General features: G+C 36.8%; 1 protein-coding gene across 2 annotated transcripts; it reads left to right on the forward strand.

Moving 5' to 3' along the window:
- Window positions 1-629: 629 nt before the first annotated feature.
- LOC137402050 (ras-related protein Rap-2c-like) lies at window positions 630-23,218 on the forward strand. 2 transcript variants are annotated; one of them, XM_068088523.1, is made up of 3 exons: window positions 630-718; window positions 15,890-16,043; window positions 22,007-23,218. In XM_068088523.1, exons 2-3 carry the CDS (start codon window positions 15,909-15,911, stop codon window positions 22,415-22,417), a joined length of 546 nt encoding a protein of 181 aa, XP_067944624.1. In that variant the 5' UTR covers window positions 630-718; window positions 15,890-15,908; the 3' UTR covers window positions 22,418-23,218. The 2 variants fall into 2 exon arrangements, with proteins under 2 accessions (XP_067944624.1, XP_067944625.1); XM_068088524.1 differs by having other exon boundaries at window positions 642-714.
- Window positions 23,219-24,287: the final 1,069 nt, after the last annotated feature.

Raw genomic sequence — 24,287 nt, forward strand, 5'->3', positions numbered from 1 at the left:
AATGTTTTTATATGTTGCTTTAAATATAGCACAGGATTTTAACATGGTCAATTTAATATAATGACTCATTCATGGTTTTAACATGAATGAGTTATTATATAAAAAATTGGCCAAGTAAATTATTTATGAAACTACATTCAATATTTTAATATATTAAAAGTTTGAATGTAGCACTTTGAATCACGTTCTTCTTATGGCACCCGATTGCAATATAGCAATGGATTGAAAAAACATATATTTTTCATTAACATTGCAATAAAGTTTAAAATAAGATATGCAATAAACATATTTAGCAAAGATGCAACGGGATACAACCTTTTTCAAATTATGTCTGCAGGTGAAAATTGTGGTAAAAATGTGCAATATCATTTAAAACCTTAATTATTGTTACATTTAAAGTATATATGAATCAACAATTTTTCATTCTTTATGCATAACATTTGCTACAAAAGGAACTTTTAATGCATTACATCATTACATCATTACATGACTATGTATAATCAAAAACCTTCAAATGAATAATATCGCAGTTGTTTCTCTACATACGTTGGATTTCTGCCTGTGATTTCGGCAAGGTCCGTATTATTTTTGTCGACGCATAGAACAGACGACATTAAAAATTGACGTCGCCGCATCTAATACCGAAACTCACAGCGATCTGCTTCAGCTATGGCGACCTAATATTTCATCTGAGATATTTTCTTCAAATCTGTTGTAGGTAGGACTTCAGTCGATATGAAAAAATAACTGTTATATTCTTAATTAATTGTGCTGGGTTGTTTTTAATTACAATGTACGAAATACTTTCTTTTGAACAGTTGAACGGTAGCCAAATACCCTTACAATTACGTAGTTCGAATGTATTTACAACTAATTGCTTTTGGCAACTTAATTTGATAGGTTTTAGTGTATAGAATTTTAACGTAAGCTACACTTACTATTTTAATCCTATATATTTGCGTACATAGGGTTGACATACTCAGTTCTCTATTGCCTGAGGATAGACAATTGATAGAGAAAATGACTCGCAACTTTGGGGTCACTGGATGAGCAACACGGTATCCAACAAAACTATGGTTATGGAATCAGTGTTTTACATCAGATTTTTGTTTATAGCAGCCTGGAGACTGAAAATTACATTTTGATAATACCTATCAACAAACCTTCTGTCATACAAATTAACCGCTAGCCTATAATGCACTGCTTAATTAATTGCTTGTTAAATATTGAAATTGACCTAGATTTCTTGCTTGCTGAGAAGTGTTTATAAAATAGATTGTGGGTCATGATCGGAGCTGCGGTCAAATAACTTTTTTATTTAAAATCAAATAAGTTACAAACTGATTTGATTTCAAATGGTATCTAATAAATCATCTCATTCACCTGATACATGCACTTCAAGTCTCAAATCACTCAATAATGATTTGGAAATATATGGCAGATTGTTGAGTACATAAACATCTAAGAAACAAAGCATATATTCAATAAGATAGTGTAAGTTACCATAAGTTTCCTCTTCTTTTCAGCAGTTGATTGAACAATGTTGTTATGTATATATTGTAGTGCTTACAGGTAATAGTAATAGTTAAATTAATTACTAGTTATGAAGCTTTTTTTGTATTGGAGCCATGAGTATGTTGAGTGTATTTATGCATTTCGACACGTGAACAACAGCAAGCAGAACATAAAATAATAAAAAATAATAATTGGCATTGTCATCGGAAAAATATTTGCTCTATTAGAGGTGGCGTTCAAATAAAAGTGGAATTCAAATGGAGGTTTTGTGGTACTTCTGTGTTGTAACTGAAAAATTGTCATTCAAAATATTGCACAGAGAAATGTCAATTTTAAAATTTAATTGGTTAATCAAATCTAAATCCTAAATCACCTTTTTAAAAACTAAATCTCAAATCACTTCTGCATTTGTTCAAATCTAATGACAATTGGCCTAAATTGCTTCAAAAGGGATTTGTTCCAAATATTTGAGTATTTGAATCATCACCAATTTGAAAACAGCTCTGGTTATGATGCCATTTTTGTCATGTTCATGGGCAAGACATTCTACAGTTTATAATGTACCGTAAAATCTATATTAGAACATCGCCTATATTTAAACGTCACCTCTAATGGAATGCCACTATAGGAGAAATTTTGAAAATACATCCTTTCATTAAATGCCACCTCCATTTGACCGCCACTTCAACATTCGTTGATCTTTACGAACCCATAATAGAAATAATAGAAATTGATCAGTAGCAAATAGTCCACAACTGGTTGCCATGGGTTTAGTGACGGTGCACCTGAGAAAATCGATCGTCACAATCATCAGAACAACACTCTGATTCCAAGTCACTAAGGTCTAAATTCGATCCATTGTCTTCAGATTCATCCATAATGTGGTTTACAATCTGCCCTGAAGATTTTGATGCGTTTTGATGAACACTCTTCAGAAACATCGTACGATGTAGAGCAGCTATTGTTATCATGTATCGAAGGCTGTCTTCTAACCCCAAAGCATGATTGTTTTTCCTTAAAACTTTGAAAGCGACACCATTGAAGTAATTAATAACATTCTCCGGTAAATATTTTTACTCAGTATTACTCAGTGTTTTCTACTACAAGTAGTTGCTTGTTTAACTCGACCTGATACTTTAATGTACAGTCATACTTCAACTGACGAGCTTAATGCGTTCCGAGACTGAGCTCGTATGTTAATTTACTCGCATGTTGGTGCAATTTATTTATATATAGAACAATTAAATATATATTGATTGGTTTCCATACTCTAAAAAAAGCAAATAAAACACTCTAAACAAGATATTGTAACAGAAAGAACATGTTGGCTATTGTCCTTACGTACTACATGCTTTCAAAAAGCAACAAATAAAAAATAATGCAAGGAAATGTGATTAATTAAAATGTAAAATTAAATACATACAATAGCAGTTAACACTCGCATTTGCCAGGCAGGGAGATATAAGTTATTCTTCGTTAAAACAGTTGACTTTGATAAATTTGGATTTTATCAAAGTGTTAAAAGACAAACTTAGAAGCAAACCTAAAACCAAACTTTCATTTTCAACTAAACGTAATTAAAATTTCTTCGGCATTCATAGTTTGAAGTTTCTCGCTGGTTAGCGAGAAAGTTTTCCTTTTTTTTTGCTTTCACGACTAGCCGGCCGTTTTAAGATAAACCTATCTAAGGACGTTTGCCTTTGTCGCCCTTGCAACATGTTGCGATTAGGACGAACACAGGTGTCGTCACAAATGGTTAATGCACGACCACTAGCCAACTTGTCCGAATGTCTATTAAACAGTTTGGATAGATAGCGCCGGCCTTTTCACATAGCATCGTTTCAGTTACGCTGTCACCGGCCAATTGTTTGTCCAATGCCATAGGCGGTCGTGAAGATCGCTGCACCGTTTAGAAACTATGGTTAGTCCTTTTGCGAACTAAATGCTCTGAATATAATCCTTCTGTTTGATAATTATGAATGTATTTCTGTCATATTGCCGTGCTAGCTCAATCACGCATACACATTTTGCATATTTTCCCGTTTAATATCAATTGTTATCATTTGCTTTTTCTTTGTATTATCTTTCATTTTACTGGCAAACTTTCGGTCTACGCACAGTACGTTTAATTCACATAATTCTGCACAGGAAATCGTGCACAAAAAACACGGTACAACAGTATAACCTGAGCAGTTGAAAAATACAGAGTGATGCTGTTCTCATAAAACACCTCCGGCATACTTGGCAACTGACTCAAGTGCTCGTATCTCAAACATGGCTCGTATGTTAGTGCTAAAACTTGCTTGAAAGCTGGCTCGTATCTCAAGTTTCTCGTACGTTGGAGCACTCGTAAGTTGAAGTATTACTGTAAATGAAAAACAGTCGAGTGAAAATGCTGAGTCCGACTGCATTAATGTCGATCCGCCCGAAGGAGAGTGCAAAAAATAGCCAACCTTAGCATCACTTCGCCTGTAAAAAGGTTAAACTTGTCTTCTCAAAATTTTGACCAAGTAATCGCAAAATATAACACCACCCTTTATTTCAATATCACCTCTAATAAAACGCCACCATAGGGAAAGGTTTGAAAAATAGAGTGCCATGAGCTCAAATAAAGGTTTTACAGTATTCCTATTTTGAGTGAGGACCATTAGACCGTGCTAGATGCTAAGAATGTATCTCTGTTAGTCAGTAGAAAATCTTGTCTTGTAGAAACCTAAACTATTGGTAGCATTACCTATGTCCCATTTTTAGTGAATCATTTTTCAAGCATAGTTTCATTTAAAAATCAAGTACCTTCCATTACATTGGAACTCTAGCTTGCACAAGCTCAAGCAATTCACTAAAGCTATGTTTCGACGTATCCCATATTCACATTTTTGTTGTTTTGTGTGTGAGCTTGCGGCAACATTCGCCTGTGCTTGTGGCTGCCCTGCCTCTCAATGCAACTGTTACCACACAACAGCGAGCGTAAGTTGTGACATTTTCAATTTTTTGGCATGGCCCTATTGCCTTGTTGGTATCTTTAAAGTTGGTAAAATCACTTCCGAGAGACTTGCACTGGTTTACCTGTTTGTGCCACCTACCCACTGATTTTACATATCTATCACTATCATTGCTATCTGTGCTTCAACTATCTGTGCTACCTAAAGCCTGGTTCCCATATCGATTGCGAGACTCCGGCGGTAATATTCGCAGCAAAATTACCTGAAAACAAACTTGCCACGTTAGGCTCGGTGGCATCTGTTCAAAATATAAGCTGCATTGCTAAACATATTGCGTAATCAAATAAAATGTTCGCTTGACATGCCGTTTCTATAATGGTGACCTTCACCTGTACAGTGCATTTCGGGAAGGTTTTGCCGGCGGCCTTTTGCGAAATTTGAACAGCGCTTTCGCCGTTATTGCTTTCGACGCTATTAGACGTTTCGACGCAATTGCGCTTTCGCCGGCAACTACCGGCAGTCCTCGGCCGGTACCCGGCTCGTAGGTTCCCATTTCACCGCTAATAGCCTGCGGTGGTTTCGCCGGTGCTTTGTGACGTATATGGGAACGAGGCTTTAGGGGTACATTTGAACAGACTGCGTGCCTATAGACTTACGGTCTCTTTCTTGCCGGTCCTCTTATTCATACACGCATTGTGAACTGGTAGCATTTACAGATGTTGAAGGCTGGCTGCATTGATTCCTGTTTTATTATGACAATATTCATACCGATGGTAATATGTTGCCTTAATTTGCCTGCACCGATCTCTCAGACTCGCGAATGTTTCCTACATGTTGCTATCTTTTCTCATATTGGCTCTTTGGTCAAGGAAGTTATTCACTATTTATATACATTTATACACCCTTTTATACACATTATTGCAACAGAGAGCATGTGTTCTTCTGACTTTTGAAAGATGCAACTGTGATCATGTCTAGTCACAACTGTATGGACCCAGATGATTGGTCGAATGACGATTAGTCTAAATCATACTCGTCTTATAGTACTACTGGTTCAACGACACCATTATTCTAATGCTGATCAGTCTAAATATATTGGTTTGACAAATTACTTTATCCTAGCTACTGGTATTTTTCTTGTTGTCACCCAAATCGCTTGCAAAACTTCAAAGCATGGCATTGACTGTTGGAGATATTGGGAGACTCTCCACACATTGCGATTATTAAGGTAGTTGCCAAATTACAAAAGGAGCTAAAAAGTAAATCACATTTTCGTATTTTTAATTTTTTTTGTATACAAAAATTACCTGAATTTTCATTTAATCTAATAGAATTCTTGCTATTTTAATTTCTGTTTGCTAAATACAAGTTTCTGATATAATTTCTGATACACACTATATCGCTGTATCTTGGCGTTGATGCCGCAATACTTTGGTGATCGTCGATGATGTTTATGTTCGCCTGTTGGATCACAAACCTATCCACTATACGGCGATATAGTGTGAACCAGACTATGAAGCCAGGTTTACACTATATTGTCGTAGGTTTCCTTTCGGTGTTCATCATCGATTATGTGAACCATAAACTGATGGCATTGCCGAAGCAACGCTGGGTCACGCCGGGAAAGTTTGCAGCTGTCCAACTTTCTTGATATTTCGCCGAACATCGAGTCTTTCAAATGTGAACCATATCGGCGATGGTAATTCGCGGTCGCCGAGAGCGGGATTATTTTGTTTCTGTTTATGATAATCACTGAGGGATGCGTATGTATTTGATTCCAGCACGCGAAAACGACAAGGTTTCTTCGTGAAAATTTAAAAGCAAAAATGAGAACCCTATATCACTAATGCAAACGCGGATGGGTTTGTGATAGTGTGAACATGGTTATCATCGATGATCACCGAAGTATTGTGGCATCAACGCCGAGGTACGGCGGTATAGTGTGAACCAGCCTCAAGAATTTAGCCTGTGATGCAGTAGTATGGTCACCAATACCTTTAACCAGAGTTATCTCTACCAACCTCATATGTCATATACAGGCAATTATTGGAAAACGACAGGACAGTTGGAATAGAGCAATGGAAATTGGGTCACCAACTGAGCCCTTTTAATATACAATTGTTATATCTCCTCAAGGAAAAGTTTATTGTGAGATATAATGAAGAGGCGGGCAGAACTACGATATAATGTTATAGAGAGGCCATTGTAAAAATCTCGCTAGATAAACAACATTAGCTATCAGTGATTGCATTTCTCCTTGAAAGTCAAGTCAATCTCGGCCTTTTCACTCCAAACAAAGCGGCTCCAGTTTAAGCAAACTGTAGTCATTTCATTTAGTATTACTAGCTATTATTCGTTTACAAGGCATGCCTGCTGTAGGAGTCGACTGGGTTAGCTTTTGAGTTGTTAGAACAAGACACACTTGTTCTGGTTTGCTCTATTCCCGGTTTGCTCTATTCCCGGTTTGCTCTATTCCTGGTTTGCTCTATTCTTGGTTTGCTCTATTCCTAGTTTGCTCTACTCCTGGTTTGCTCTATTCTTGGTTTGCTCTACTCCTGGTTTGCTCTATTCCTGGTTTGCTCTATTCCCGGTTCGCTCTATTCCTGGTTTGCTCTATTCCTGGTTGCCTATTTATTTGGAATGCTGTTTCTGATCACTCGTAGTTCCTTGGTAATTTAAAACTAGGTTTGCAGTTGTTGGTTGTTCGTGTTTAGGTGTGTATCCAGCTCACTGTTTCTGAATCAATACTTTAGGCTCAACATGCGTAATATTGGTCACCATTTCTCGGTCCCCCTCCAAACATTTATTTCTATTGTTTATAGTTGAATAGTAAAGAATCTTGGTATATAGATTGAGTTTCATGGTGGCTGAACAAGATATAAGATGTCTTGGTATATAGATTGAGTTTCATGGTTGCTGAACAAGATATAAGATGCAGTAAGAAATGTTTTAACTGATCCTCAATTCTTTGTTAGTTCTGTGAAAATGGTACAAAAGTTTTATTTATTAAAGATGTCCGATATGGCTAAATTCAACAGTCTTGTTCAATGATGCTGAACATAAGGTGTGTGATGGGAAATTGCCTGTAGGTTTAAGCGATGGTATCTCTGCTGGATTTCCAAACAATCGCTTACACAGAACTTTATTATCGATTCAAAAGTCACTAGTTTAGCTCTCTAGTTGAGCGATAAGGGTTAGGTAGTAGCGATCAGGCTTGCGTTGACACAAATCAACCAAAGTTTTGATACATGTAAAACTCCTTCAATCAATTGCAGATGTTTTGTCCACTTTTCTGCCATTAAAAAAGGTTTTAGCTTACAATACATGGCACATCATTTGTCCACCGGGTGTCTTTTGGTTGTGGAAAGGTCACGTTTAGGTCACCAATTTTTTTTTCCTTCAGCATTTCTTGTCTATAGGCCAATGAATTTAAACAATCAAGGTAATTTGTGATGGTGTTTTTCTACTTTTATTGTATAAGAAAAGTATTATAAATAGTAATGGCGAGCATAATTATTGTTTCCCCTAAGATTGTAAAATGCACTAAGTGTGTATGATGCTAATATGCAAAGGCATTCCACATAAACACTACCATTAACATTTAGTTGCACCAGCTTGTTTAGGCAGCCTTAAACTTTTAGGTTCTGAGAGATCTGTAGGCTCGCTCTCAGTAATAGAACGCTATTTATGACTCATGACTGTGGCATTCGCTGCTGAACATAATTATTCCCACAGGACAGGCAGCAATCAATAGGCCGAGAGATTTCATTACAAAAGACACAATTGCCATCGAGCTGAAGTGTTTTAGCAGCCGCACTAGGCATTGCTGGCATCGCTGCTGCTGGTAGGCCTAATCTTGACGAAACTTTGGCACTAGGTATCTCTTGAAATAGATGCGATGCTGCCTGCAGTCAGTCTATCTCAGTTCCCCTACAATATTCCCCTTCCTCTCATTCTTCCTACCAAACTTCTACTACCAGTTGATTATGTGTTACATGCCTTTGATACAATTTTAATTTGAACTTTCTTTGTGCCATGAATCAATCTTTTTTCATCAGTGACAAAATGTCTACTATATTGTTGTTTGACCCAGCCTACTGGCTCTGAATCATTCGAGTTGCACACTTTTGAGAGGGAGCCCAGCTGTAATTGATCTAATTGGACGAGGCCTACGGCTGCAATTTATCGCTTGCTCTTGTTGGCCTCACCGCTAATAGACACTCACTTATTCACCATTATGTTAAATCAATGCGCTCTATTGAACGGCTTCCCCATTCGCTGTCTGATTGAGTCTGCAGTCTTATGTCTTGATGGCTAGTGACAGAAACTTCTTGGATTACGGCCACTACACTACGAATACTTGGAATTATAATCTACTAGTGATTACTTTCCATAATATATTGAATATTACTAGTCGAATACTTATACTGTGGATAACTTTCTGTTCCTACCAATGGTTAGGTGAGTGTTAGTCCACATGACACATTGTAAAGCCCTGCTGGAAGCGAAACCGAAAATTTCTTTCACAATCCTCGTCATGTTTAAGGGTTATCATTATCAACAAGAGACCTGTTGAAATTGCCCATGGACTAGAGTCACTAGACTGAGGGTTTCATTGGTGTGATTCATACAGTGCTGTTCAAAGATTTATTTAGTCATATAAGTATATATCTAGTCCATATCATCATAGCTCAGTCAGAATGTCAACAAACCTTATTGATGGATTCGATTGCTTCACCACTCTTCTGTGATCTGATAATGACTGACCAATGTATACCAACGTTCAACTTCCTTTTATGCCCTTGTTGGGAATAGAGAATTGTGTTTTCTATATAATTAGGTTTGGAATAGCTAAAAGGCAAATACATTTGTTACCAGCCATGCTTCATACTTAGAATATATGTCCGAGGTGGAATTTAACACATTCACTAATGCAACATTAATGCTACAGATGCAACATTAGTGCTACAGATGCAACATTAGTGCTACAGATGCAACATTAGGGCTACAGATGCAACATTAGTTCTACAGATGCAACATTAGTGCTACAGATGCAACATTAGGGCTACAGATGCAAGATTAGTGCTACAGATGCAACATTAGTGCTACAGATGCAACATTAGTGCTACAGATGCAACATTAGGGCTACAGATGCAACATTAGTGCTACAGATGCAACATTAGAGCTACAGATGCAACATTAGTGCTACAGATGCAACATTAGAGCTACAGATGCAACATTAGGGCTACAGATGCAACATTAATGCTACAGATGCAACATTAGTGCTACAGATGCAGCATTAGTGCTACAGATGCAACACTAGTGCTACAGATGCAACATTAGTGCTATAGATGCAACATTAGTGCTACAGATGCAATGATAAGGGTGTTCATATAGTTTAGCATAAGATAGATGTTCATCATCATTTTAGTAATGTGGCATCTAACTTCCGATTAGTATAAGGAGAATGATTACTATGATAACTGTATATAAAGTAGAACCCTTGGATATGATGGCCCTAGGATATTACCATGATAACTATACCCTAGGACACTTATATTTCGCTAGTATTTAATTTTGTGAGTATCATACAGAGTAAAATTTCACTGCAACTTAATTTCGCAGCTCTGATGAGTGCGAAAGGATAGTGATGTGAAAATAAATGCAGTGGATCAAACATAATTAGATCCCTCGGGTTCAGTTCACCGCAGACCTGTATTCACTGGTTGCAAGTTGGGGCGGCTAATGTTAGGCGACTAGTTATGAACACCTGGGGGTGTTGAGGGGGCGGCGTAAGCCCCCAACAGGTTTTTCTTATGTAGGGCCTCAGCCGGGCCTCTCGTGTGAAGTTTTAAAATTTTTTATCGGAAAGTATCAACATTTTTCTATTTTTTGAGATTTGTTTTGTTTTAGGTGATGTGATTGACAAGATGTTTTTAAATTAAAATAGGCAAAACTTGACCGCAGTTAAAACGCTCAGAAAAAAGACATCTTTTTCATATCTTTTTCATAAGTTCATACGGAGGTTTCCACGCTTTTGATGGGACATGGCCAAGCGGATGTTTGGTAAAACTTGATATTTTGCAAACCTTTATAAAAGTCGTTGACAAGAATATTTTGCCACTGATGATGATAATAATGACGCCTAAGAACTACTAAAAGTTGATGTTTGTCTCTATGGCTTCGAATAAAGTGATATTCTACAGCGATAAAAACCGTCTCCATAGCCGTTGGGCAAATAACTTTTCGAATAAATGATGTTGAGGTCGAGTCATCTGAAGCAATTTATCATTGCGTGGGAATGGACCAAACAAATCCGTTCAAGTTAACCTTGTGTTTGAGATGAAATGTTACATTTTATCCGAGAGCGAGTTATCCAAGTTTGACTGTACTTAGCCGCGGAAAGTTCCTGAAAAGTTGGGACGGCTCAGCCAGCCACCCGCTCCAGGGAATACGGGCCTGGTTCACCGTTAAGAAAAGAATTTCAATTTGAGACTAGTTTGTAATTGTGAACCGCAGGTAGAATGGTGTGGGCAAGGTCGATAATGCAATTTGTTCGCTTGCTGCCATTTGTTTCTTGGACTATCAATAAACAAAGCTATTTAATTTCGCGTTTTCGTTCGTTATGATAGTTTAGTTTCGCACATGAAATTTTCGCGAGAGGATGACTCCACGAAAACGCGAAAGTTAGATTAGGCGAATACATAAGTGTAATAGGGTATATATACAGTAGAACCCTTGGATATGATGGCACACAACTTGTTGTGCGTTAGAATTCAATTGAACTCAAGCTAGGAATTACCCTTGAAATATGTGTAAACAATTTATTAACTAGCTTGTACAAAATTAGTTTGTACAAAACTCCCAAATGTTTCTTTTTTGTAAGGATTCGTTTAAAGATCATGTCAGTCAAACACTGGAGAATTTTTGATGCTTAAACTTTGGGAAAAAGTCTAATTTGTATTACATTAACTCTTCCCTTACGTATTGTTGTAGTGGGGATGTAATTGATTTTCTGAAACTTGCTATTATTGACATTAGCCAACATTTTTTAGCATAACTTAATAGTATTGATTAGTATTATCACCAAAAAAGAATGGGAGTTGTCAGTACATTTTCTCATAGAAAAGTGAAAATTAGCAGTGAAGTATTTTGTTACTTCTAGAAACGTTAGCTACAACAAATTCACAGTCACCATCTGAATCATCAGATTCACTGCTACTTTTACTAGTGAGAACTTGAAGCCCCTTTGACATAAAATATTTGCAGCAACTTCTTCAAAAAGTTCAGATACATGTATATTCTTCGTGATCAACATTCATCTGGATGAAAAAACTGAATCAAACCATTTTATTTTTCATATTTTTAGTTTGGAAATGAGCGTAATAGTTGGTCAGGTAATATATGGTCGTTTTGTTTATTCTTTATAAAAAAGCATTTATAGGTCTGCTCCTAGCACACATTGTAAAAATGAGTGGCATGTGGAACATTTTTACAAAAATGTAAAAATGAGACATCAGACTGTCTTTGTCTGACTGAACGGAGAGAATGTAGAGGCTATTCCTACACGAGATAATACAATTGTCCACATGACAAGCCTTGACCGCGATTTAGCATTCAAACCTTACGAAAAACCGGAAATAGAAGTTCACGAAAACATGAAAAAGCATCGTGTTTTATAGAGTTAATAGAGTTTCAATTAATACGTCATTCAGCGCGTGCAATCGAGGAAAGGGTGTAAGGAGCCTTCGTAGACTCGTGGTTAGAAAATTGGATTACTAAACTTTGGTCGCGTTTTCGTGAGTTCAAATCCAGCAAAATGCGAACTTATAATTCCAAAATGTTAATAGCTGTAGCCAAACATACCGAAGGACACTCAGATGACAAACATAGAGATCTAGACTGTAAATCTGTGCTAATATAACAAAACAATCAGTGAAATAGGATGTTTATTGAGACCATATGTTAGACAAACAGAAGAGTAATTCTGGCAATCCATATGTTCAGTGGCTGAGTGACAGAAATATATAACTTACTATAACTTACTCTTAATGTAATTTTACCTAAATTAATTTATAAGTTTTTTTGGTTCACGTTGCGTTGTAAATTTTTGTTAACTTCGTAACACTCACATAGTAAATTGTATTATTTTTAAAAACTTTGATCGTTTTATGCTGGAAATTTTTTTGTCTGAAATTTAGGGTATTTATCGAAAGATTTGTGTGTAGAGGGATGGTAGGTGGAGGTTTGGCTGTGTTCAGGATATAATTATAACTGGTTGCTCTTTTCTCTTTCTTCCTTATGTTCCTTCCTGTCAGCTCCTACTTGACTTTGCCAGACGGTGTTAGGGTTTGGTAAATGCTCACACTCACTACATTTGCTGTCGATTTGGATAGTATGCGTGTTGAGTTGCCAGGCGATAAGTGTTTCAATGAAAATTCACGTGATGTTGATGAACATGGTGCTTTGTTAAAAAAGATAAGTATTTCTACGCCAGAGGTCATAGCGTCACATTCCTGTATCAGTCAGTAGCATACTTTCCAAGTAGGAATGATTGAAATGTGGAAATTGCATAAAATGGGATAGCTTGTGGACATTTTCTTGCGCATCATCTGCAAGTGCCGTTTCCATCTTTCGCAAACACAAAATATTCAGTAAAATTTCGCGATTAACAAAACTCGCTTGACTTGCCCATTTTGTGCAAACTTACAGAGTAACTTACAGAGTAACCTACACAGTAACTTACAGAGTAACTTACAGAGTAACTGTCATAAAAATATGCAGTAGTAATAAATCAATAAATATTATAAAATAATCTGTTCCAGGAACGTTTGCGTCATAGGGATTTTCTATTATAAGAACAGTAAAGTACATGTAAATGGCCTAATCTGTTCCAAGTAATGTAATGTTACAAGATCTTTCCAAACCTACCCCTTGAGTCAAACAAAAACGAAAAGCTTAACTTTTTCAGTTTGTTGGCTGTACCGTAACTGCAGTAGGCCTATTATATTGGTTTGCATCGACAACTTTAGTCCTTTTTCTGATCAATCTCACTGGTTTTATAAATAATAATTACGGTAATGTTAAGGTCCGGCCACACGTAACGAATTATTCGTTCAATCTGACCGAATTAACGAATTTCACAGAATTCACAGATTTATTCGGCCGAATATCACAGAATTGTCTGAGCTGTGCATGCACACCGAATTCGTCAACGAAATGTGTTTAATTGGCTAACCAATTTTTTTAGCGAGCACGACTCTAGCAGCTTTGACAATTGGTATAGTCCAAGGCACGTACGACAACACACAATAAAAGTATCAGCACGATGTGACCTGATACATACGATGCAACTGCCTATATGCGCTTTAGATTCTCCATTCAGATTGGTAGACTGACACTGTAACATCTGTACCAACTTACATTATACTACTGTACGCACTGTCCTGGCTGCCTAAGATTTTTCATTTAGGATTTGAAAGCCTGTTTAATTGGTAAATATGGTGTGTGCAGTTATTCAGTGTAACTATGGAATGATAGCAGCCAAAACTGCAACTGTAATACTATGGAATGATAGCAGCCAAAACTGCAACTGTAATACTATGGAATGATAGCAGCCAAAACTGCAACTGTAATACTATGGCCAAATACAGATTTTTTTATTACATAGGATCAACAGAAGCACTGTAAATTTGAGAAGATAATTTTTGTAAGTTATGCACCAGCTCCCCAGCTTTGTTTGCTAGCCATCAGGCACCACCATAGTTTGGCGCGTCTGAACATGCCATGTTATGACCCCCCCCCCCCCCCTTCTCGTTACAATGCATGACTTAGCGGTTTAATTTCACACAATCATGGCAAATAGCCTTTAGTCATTCTCATAAACACGCAGAAACATGCATCACTATTGAATGGGATGTCTTTCCATGCATTCTTTTAAAAAAATTACTGGGTATTAATAATTATTGTTCATTGCAATGACCATGGCAAAATTATCAAGGCATTGACAGAATTGGCCTGCCAGGCCGGGATGATGTATATTTTCATCAACTGATAACATCATCTGTAGGTATCAGATAGCTATATAAGCACCAGAGGACCTCCATTATATAGCAGAATATTATATGTGATATATATGTGATATATATGTGATAGTGAAGAGTCATGTCCTCCAATTAGTCTCTGCATCTTATTTGTCTTTCACCTTTCAAATTCACAGAAAATTCCTTCATTATCTTTCCGTGATGTAGATCTATAACTATGTGAAGACAATTACAGTTACAAAGGTGACACGGGCAGATATAAAGTCGGCCAATTAGTTTCATTCGCCAACTGCTGGGCTCATGTGATTCCATATGGCCATACATTTACCTATCATCGTTGAATATGTCACTTTGAGTTTCACGTCGCTTATTTTGTGCAAATGATGTGCATCATCGTATTTACCCAATCCTTTGATAACTGATGGCTTCTCTTACTAGTAGTAGATTAGCTATAGATAATTACATTTATGCTTGCAAAGAGGCTTCTCCGCCATCGAGTTTCTTTTGTCACACCGCCATAATCCTCTGGTGAACACAAAAGTTTGACACATTCAACTATGAGATGCTTTGTCAAGTCTAAAGAGTTCTTGACTAAATTGCAGTGTGGGTTTGTCCATTTGACATTTAATCAAATGCTCAGATTTAAGCACATCAACTTGGGAATGGTAGCGTAGGAATTTAGGCAGCAAAGAAGCACATGTATGATTGTATTTTCAGCTGTTATGCACATAGCAGCTGCTTGTTTAGTTTCAACCCTGACTGCTAAGATGATAGATATTTCCTGAATGATTAGCTAAGAGCGTCCTGTAAAAATCTCAAGTCTTTTAAGACAATGTAGTGTGTTAATTGCAAATTTGCTCAAAAATTTTAAACAAATATGTAGCGGGCCTAATTCTGAATATATGTGTCACCAACGCTTGCATTTTTCGGCATGTACTTTAAGTTATGTCGGAACATAAATCACCTTACTAATTTTGGTATGTAACGCTTTATTCTGCTTATGTCTTATTGGCTACTTATGATATTGCTAAGCGCCCTTCATTTTGAAATTGTACCAAAAACGATGGCTCTTTTCATGACTAGAAACCATTAAAGTTAGCTTCTTAGAACGATATGTATTGCTATCAGCAGACTATATGCAAAGTTTTAAGTACGTATAAAACATCAGCACATTCTGAGTACGTATAAAACATCAGCACATTCTGAGTACGTATAAAACATCAGCACATTATGAGTACGTATGAAACATCAGCACATGCTTGAATGCCTTGTCTAATAGAGCAAGCGTCAAAATGATGCCCCTTACCAAACATCTCTTCTTTAAAGCATCCTTCTGTGTAGGATGTCTTAGCGTATATGCATGAAACATTGTCTGTTCGTCTGTTGTAGGTGATCTCGTTAATAAAGGATGTTAGAGTTCAAGGTGGTGGTGCTAGGATCAGGAGGGGTTGGTAAGTCAGCCCTGACTGTCAAGTTTGTGTCAGGGACCTTTGTAGACAGGTACGATCCTACGATAGAAGACTTTTACCGGAAAGAAATAGAGGTAAGAGCTTTAAATTGGTTGTTTTCTCTTTTTGAGAAGTCATAATCTATTATTGTTACCAATATCGTATGGTATCCAGAAGCCACTATTAAATTTTAAGCAAGTCTTGTGAAAGAGGTGTCTAAAGTTATTCTTACTGCAGGGGTAGGCAACTCCTCTTAGCTTGTTTTTTATCGCAAAAGCATGATATCCGATCATTGAGTAGTAATTACAAACAACCTGACATGTGGCCTTTGCAAAAACTGCCCAAAGAGCAATGGTGTGCACCACTTTTCGTTCTCGCATGAATGGAACCCATTGCCTTTCCAGTTTCTCCATATGACTACCAACTCCTTTGGTGATTGTTTTTGTCATAGGCTCAATTGTTGCCTCTTAATTAACAAAAATCTTTTAACAAGTCAATCTTTTTAAAAGAGATGTTCATCAGGCAGTATGTAAAGCATAACATAACAATGCTTCTAGAATATATTCATATCTACGAAGGATTTAATTTGACTGCAACTAGTTCTGTCTTTGGTTCATGAACTCTTTTAATTGAAATAGCTTTCCTATCGCAGCACAGCTAGACGACCTATAAATATTGATTTTATAAATGATGATTCTGTAGCCCATGCATGACTGATTTTTTTTTATGACTAATATGTCAAGAATACTTGCTGCATTCTTATTTTAAAGAATATCACTATTCAGTTTTATGCAGATATTTTTAAACATGTCTTGGTACACCAATCGTTATGAATTTATTAATTGACCGTTTGTAGCATATTTTTAAATCTTAACTAGGACGAAAATCTTGACTGAGAACTTTAAACCATAACTGCCACGAACAACTTTTATCATATTTACTAGGTAAATCAGACATGCTGATTCCGATTTTGTAATCAAAATAAAGATTAGGCCACCAACTTTCAGAGTAATGAAGAACTTTTTATAGCGTTTTAGTATCGGTTTCGAAAACAACACGATCGGCATAACAAGCTCCGCCCATAAATACTTGACGTAACCTAGCTTTTTAGGAACAGAAGTTACGTAGGGATGTTTAGACCGATTTAGAATAATAGAGATGGGTGTTTTAAAATCTATTAATATCTAAATTCAGCCTTAAAAATAATATCAGTCTTTTCTGAAAGGTAGATAAGCTATTTAGCATTGCATATTTAAAAAGCGCAATAACAACGCTAGCTCGGGATAAAACCGCGCTTTTTGAGCTCATTTTTCTCGGCGTCCAGCCCATTTAAACGTCATGTAACAAGCTGCGAGCAATTTTAAATAGTTTATATCCCTTTCATAAAAAACTGAAACTATTTTTACAGGCTGGATTTAGATAATAATGGGTTTTAAGACACCCATCTCTATTATTCTAAATCGGACTAAACATTCCCAACTTCCGTTTCTGAAAAAGCTAGGTTTCGTCACATATTTATGGGCGGAGCTTGTAATGCCGATTGTGTTGTTTTTGAAACGGATATTGAAACGCTTTAAAAAAGCCTAAATGACTTTGAAGGTTAGTGGACTAATCTTTATTTTGAGTACAAAATCGGAATCAGCGTGTCTGATTTACCTAGGAAATACGATAAAAGTTGTTCGTGACAGTTATGGTTTAAGGAAAAACTGGTAATTGTGAATAGGCCTAGTATACTTATGATATAGATTTGTGAGTCATGACCACTCGGCATCTGACTCGGCATCTTCCCGACTGTCCATCTTTCATATATGCTTGTAATCAGCCACCATACGCTATGGCTCACAAGGAAACTCAGAAGATTATGCAATTCAATCTATAGTCGTACCATTTAATATATTGTGTTATTAATTGTGATTGAATCACTTGTTTTCTAAGATATCGAGTGACTATTACGTATGTTCGCTAAAAAGCGTGTCCAATAAAACGGAACCCAATTGATAATGACTGAAGTCGTTAGTGAGACCAGTGGCTTTGCACCGGTTACCAGGCAGAAAACCCTTTAGTCACCTCATCAACCTCTTACTTCTACTTGAAGGTCTTTCCAATTGCATGATGTCTAAAATTAAATCCTTTCATGTCAGGGCCCACCATCCCTGGCGTTTGATGAACTTCAACCAGAAAATAATAATAATTACAAGTTTTTGTTGAGGTCACTGCAGTATTGCGCCCTTCTGTGACCAACCAGACAGGTAGACCAACCAGACTGGTAGACCAACCAGACTGGTAGACCAACCAGACTGGTAGAATGTTGTGTAGACCTATACCCTACAGGATGAATTTATTCGCGGAGTTAAATTTAGCGAAATTTGCCATTTCATGCATATTCGCGGATTAATTTATTCGCGGCTGAAAACTGTCACTCTCTATGAAGAGTTAATTCTATTACGTCTAGCAATAGAGTTAACCCTACGCATGCGCGCATTGCGGGTTTTTTCTATTTAGCTTACAACTACGGGTCGATCGTGCTAAGCTATAAATTTTTTGCTGCATTCTGAGGTTTTCATGAATATTCATAGATTTGGAGGCCTTTGATGAACCAACAATTTGTGGTGAGTAATGAGTTTCTTCAAAACCATTAACTAAATTAGTTGAATTTTACTTTGGTTCTTCGGTAAAACGCAATATTTATTTTTTCCATCCTTACCGCTTCATTATTTGTTTTAGTGTGAGAGAGAGATTTTTCATCATACACCCAAGCACAATGACTGCAAGGGTGGTATATGTCATTCTTAGAAGATCACCAATCATTCAGGGAGGTCTGGAAATTGTGGTAGAAGTGACCGCAGCTACTTACGAGGAAAATATATGTTTTTAAAAAAAGAACAAAAACGCTTTTACGAGCACAAATCTTTGGCCAACCTGCAGAACTTTGCGATAGGAAGCCACGAGGAGAGTTCTGATGATAACTTCCTTACCAGCCATGTAGTAGTGAGAGAATCGCCTTTAACATCTACCCAATACAGTGACAGCGATATAGAGCTGCTATTACCAAAATAACTAGTCAGAGAGCGCCATTACATGCTAGTATTCACTTATCAAGAGTATCAGTTTAATTTTATTGCTCTAGACAGCTGCCATATAGACTAAACTGTTTATATTTACTCCATTCATCGTTTGTAAAATTTTATTTGTATTTGAAATATTTTATTTGTACACTCAAGTTTGTAATAAATTATAATATATCTATACATGAAATAAAATATATAATTTAATCATGTTTGCTGCAGCGATATCAAGGAGTTGTTGTCGATGAAGGGGTCTAGGTTGACTGGTTGCTTCTCTGCCAATATTCCTGCCTTGATGAATATTACTACTTGTCTCTAGTTTTCGTAATCGGAGTAGGTTGTTTCATTCTCAAACTGCAGTAAACACAAAAAAGAAAAAATATTAACGAGTGTTAAGGAAGTACAAAAACAATAACTGAAGTATTTAATGAAACCGATCAGTTTTTAAACAAAAGAATTAACTAATGCAATTAATTATGGAAAAACGTATCTGCACTGCAAATCAAATACATACCATAATGTCCAGATCAGAATCATGATCGTCCTCAACTTCGGCATCATAGATTGATGGAGTTGATTTCAATGTAAAAAGACTAGGAGAGATTTTTTTTGCGATGACGAAGCCATGCCGAATAACTTGTAAAAACCTTGAATAATTTTGTAAAGTTCAATGCAATGGCAATAAAACTCGAAGCCCGGCGATGATTTTAAAGAAGTTTTGGAACTCGGCTACGTTTAGTACTTCTGCCTAGCGGCTATTTTTGCGATGACACCATTCTGCATATTTTGTGATAACCTTGAATAATTTTGTATAGAAATGTGATGCATTGGCAATGGTGTTAGCTCAAAGCTCAGGCAATGATTTTAAAAATGTTTTGGAACTCAACTACGTTTAGTATTTATATTAAAAACTAGCCTAGCAGCTAGTTTTTAATTTGATGTAGTAGTTATTCTTCCTTGTGATTAAAAATAGAACTAATCATTCACGGAATTTAATAATTCGTGGAATTGACTGTTCGCGAAATCGCGAATTTTAATAATTAACGAATATTTTCATCCTGTAGGGTATATTGAGTGTATTTCAAGAAATCACAATCCAAGTCACTGAGCTGCATGTAGTTTCTGGTCTTTAATCGAAACTGGGTAACAAAAACTCTTTAGGAATTTTTCTGAAAAATTATTCAATTCGAATTTGGAAAATCTAAAAGTGTTGAATGTAAATGATGAAATCTTTTCGCCTTTTATCATGTTATTAATATTATGTTTTATATTTTGGTAGAGCGTAGTTGTTTTCTTTCATAATACATTTGTCATTGTGATGTCACAACATCCACTCTAGTTTTCTGTGTACTTTGATTTTGTAATGGTTTTAGCTTCATACAGACTCCTCTAACTTTTTTATAATATTTTGCAGTAGTTAAAATGTTGAAAATGCCTGCAACTTGAAAATCTAGTTTCCAGTTTCATTCTTTTATGCTACTTGTATCTCTCATAAGAAGTTATTGTAAGTTTTTAGGCTACAGAATGAATTAAATGAATTCCAGTTTATTCTTATCGGAATATCAGTGAAGCAATATTCTGATAAAAACATTGGAGAATTAAGAATAAAAACCCTGGAGCAAAAAACGAGAGTGATATATTTCACTAACAGCTGGCGCATGCGGTTCTGAGGTCTACTCAGCGCGGACCTCAGAATATGTTGACGTTTGACTGTATTTGCCTGATGATGTCATGGCTTTTTAGCTATATTTACTTCACTTGTGTGGTTAGGTGACAATTGCTTCTACAAATAGCCTGCCAGCGTTAGTATTAGACTTCAAACAAATCAATTGTGGTCTTTAGTTGCCCCCCTTCTTCTGCTTATGAAATACGGTTGTTGTTACTTGTTGGATATGGAAACCGTAAATGTACCTAAAGCCTGCTTCCCATAGTGGTTGGGAGACCCTGGCAGTAATCCCGCACAGCAAAACACTTGCAGAGCTTGGCTCAGCAGCTTATGTTCACATAAAGCCAGGCCGTTGATGATCGCGTAAAAATGGCCACTCGCCATGCTGTTTCGAAAGTGCTGACTTTCGCCTTTACAGTGCATTTTGGGAAGGTTTTGCCTACAGCTCGTCGCACAAGTTCAACATCTCTGGACTGTTGCGTTGACCACCCGCAACTGCCGGCGGTATTCGGTGCGTAGGTTCCCATTTTACCACCGATAGCCCTGGGATCCTCCCACCGATGCGTGTGATGTACATGTATATGGGAACCAGGCATTAGATATGTGAAAAAGCTGGTCTTGAAGCTTTAGTAAGAGAATCGAGCTACGGTTTCAATCTTTGACTATTATGCTTTTACTGAGCCCGCTGTCCGTACAACCACAACGGTACTGCTTTGAGTTAGCATTACAGAAACCTTCATTTTAAACTGAATCTGTTTCTACAAATCTTTCACATTTCAACCCTGATATAATATTGTTTGTGGAAAGAAAGCATTCGCATCGGTAGTCTGTACCTGTAGGTATACCTTGTTAACTCTATGGATTATTAAGATTTGTTAACTCTATGGATTGTTAAGGTTTGTTAAACTCTATAGTTTGTTAAGATCAAGAACTGGTTGGTCTAGCAGGATCCTATACCTAGATAAATGCCTAGATAGATGCAAACTTTATTATCACTGGTAACATGTCAAGGTCGTTTCTAACAAATTAGACCATAAGACAAAAACAGAAAACTGTCAAGTAAATTGTTTATTAAATTAAACTATAATATAAGGGTCTGTTCCCAGCTGGCTAGTACTGTCTCAGTGGACTTTGTTATTCCATCTAGCCAGACACACTCACCATGATAGCCCCTTGAGTGCATTGACTTTTGAATATCAGCATCCATGTTTTGTCTGTTAAAACATTTAACAGTGAATTTATCTGTCATTTAAAGTAATCCAAAAGTTTTGCTACGAGCTAGCAAACTGTAAAGTGCTTCTTTCATATTGGTGTTATTTGTCGGTAGGTGGATGGTCAACCATCAGTTCTAGAGATCCTCGATACCGCCGGCACCGAGCAGTTTGCTTCCATGAGAGACTTGTATATAAAGAATGGTCAGGGCTTTCTTATAGTCTACAGCATAACGAGTTGTCAGACATTCATGGATATCAAGTCCATGCGGGACCAGATTGTTCGCGTGAAGGGCACAGAAAAGGTACCCGTAGTGCTTGTAGGAAACAAGGTAGACTTGGCCCACCAACGTGAGGTCACCACAGAAGATGGACAGTTGCTAGCAACCGCATGGAATTGTAGTTTTTTAGAAACCTCAGCTAAGACGACGAAGAACGTCAATGACATATTTATTGACATTGTCCGAGAAATGTCTACACTTAAAAACAGAAAGAACAAGGCTTGCTGCAGTTGTACTCTATTATGAGAAGGGATTATTTGCAGATCCTATCAAATCATGGTATTCTTAGTTTATAACCTTGACTCATCAAAGTATAACTTATTCCATGTGAACAGCTAGGCTACTGATGGATAGTATTAATGGTTGGAAGTCAAACACCGTCTTTCCCATACACCTTCGAACTCTACTCACTGTTTGAAAAGTTTTCACTGTCACAACGGCTTGCTGGTTTAATCGATGTTCCTGTGAAACAAGAACATTTTGCATGGTATGGCATGACCAATGATCTAGTTGGCTGGATACTTGACCAACATGTCTAATATGTTCATAATTTTTCCTTGCATCAATTTATATGCTTTTTATTAGATACACCGTTTTGTAATACGTAATTGTTATAATTAGTAAAGTATTTTCCATTTCGCAAAATGGCGTTTTCTCTGCAAATGTGCTCAAGTCAACATTTATTTCTTGCGTGACAGAATGATCAGGTAAAGCATCGTCTTGGGCTATACTTTGTTAGTAAGCATTAATCACAAGTTTGTCAATCTCGGAGTTGTATAATCTTGATCTATTGTAAGTTACATGCCATCTGTCTTTTCAAGGTCAGTGTTTCGGGCACATCAGTGTTTCGTATCACTGATCACTTAGCGAACCCACCAATATCTTTAGAATTTGAATTCCTAAGGCAAAAGCTGGATCAGAAATGTTCCTTTTTTGTGTCAGTTATGCACATTTTATTCAAGATAGGTTGGCTAGGATTTTGAAAATATTGCTTTCTACAAACTTGAAATCATCAATAAAATCAGCCTTATCAGCTGAAACGCAATAGATGACAGCTAGCATATAAATATGAATAAACCAATATAGCTCCCTGCAATATGCCTGCACGTGGTCACGCCCATAGCTTTGTTGGTGAGCTACAGTACAATTCTGCTCAGCAGCAACTAAGGTAGTGGCCCTGGTTCCAATTGTTCACCGTTCACACAAACTGACCAATAGGGATGTTTAACTTGGTTAAAATTTGTGTCCCTTTTACCCAAGGTGATCGTTGATGGTGGGTATGTGGGTTAGTTTCCGATGTCAATCAGGCTTCCAAGCTCTTTTATATGGCGCCTTACAGTGCCTCGCGTTGCGTGTTTGCAACTCGAGTTGATCAACTCGAGTTGCACAACTCGAGTTGTGAACACGCAACACGACTTTTCAAAAGTAAGGTGCAATATATTGGTATTACGGTAGCATAACCGTAGATATGGTTATATTAACGATGGTACATCAAGAGGCACCCGTTAGCTAATAGAAATTAAACTATGTGTGTACTGTAAAACTAGAACTAATAGCGAATTATTAGAATTATACTGTGCCGAGTTTGCAACTCGAGTTGTACAACTCGAGTTTGTAAATATAACTCGAGTTGTACAACTCGAGTTGCACAACTCGAGTTCATCAAAACCCAAGCCGAGTTCTTTCAACAGCAACTCGAGTTCAACAACTCGGCTTGAGAACATCTCATCATTTTATTTTCTCTAGCTATATGGAATTTTTTTTGTGCATCATTAAACGCCGTTGAAATAATTTCTATGTTCATTTTCGGTGTTCATTCAGTTTCTTGTCAGATTCTAGAGAGATGACTCCTTTTCATTTGAAAAAGAAGTTGCCCGGCTGGCTGCGAATTTCTTTTTCCCAAACAGGTTTACATACTGCAGTAAAATTCTGGCTCATGATTGGCTATAGTAATTGAGTTTTAGTAACCAAAACTTACATCATTACAATAGAAATCAATAGTTATAATTAGAAAGAAACACAAAATTCTAAATAACGTAGCAAAACTGATGTTATCATTCAAAAAGTGCTGTTTAAACGTAAGAGGCGCTCACTTAAAACTCATTAATTTAAGCCA

The sequence above is a fragment of the Watersipora subatra genome, chromosome 8, assembly GCF_963576615.1.
Source record: "Watersipora subatra chromosome 8, tzWatSuba1.1, whole genome shotgun sequence".
NCBI classification, from domain to species: Eukaryota; Metazoa; Bryozoa; class Gymnolaemata; order Cheilostomatida; family Watersiporidae; genus Watersipora; species Watersipora subatra.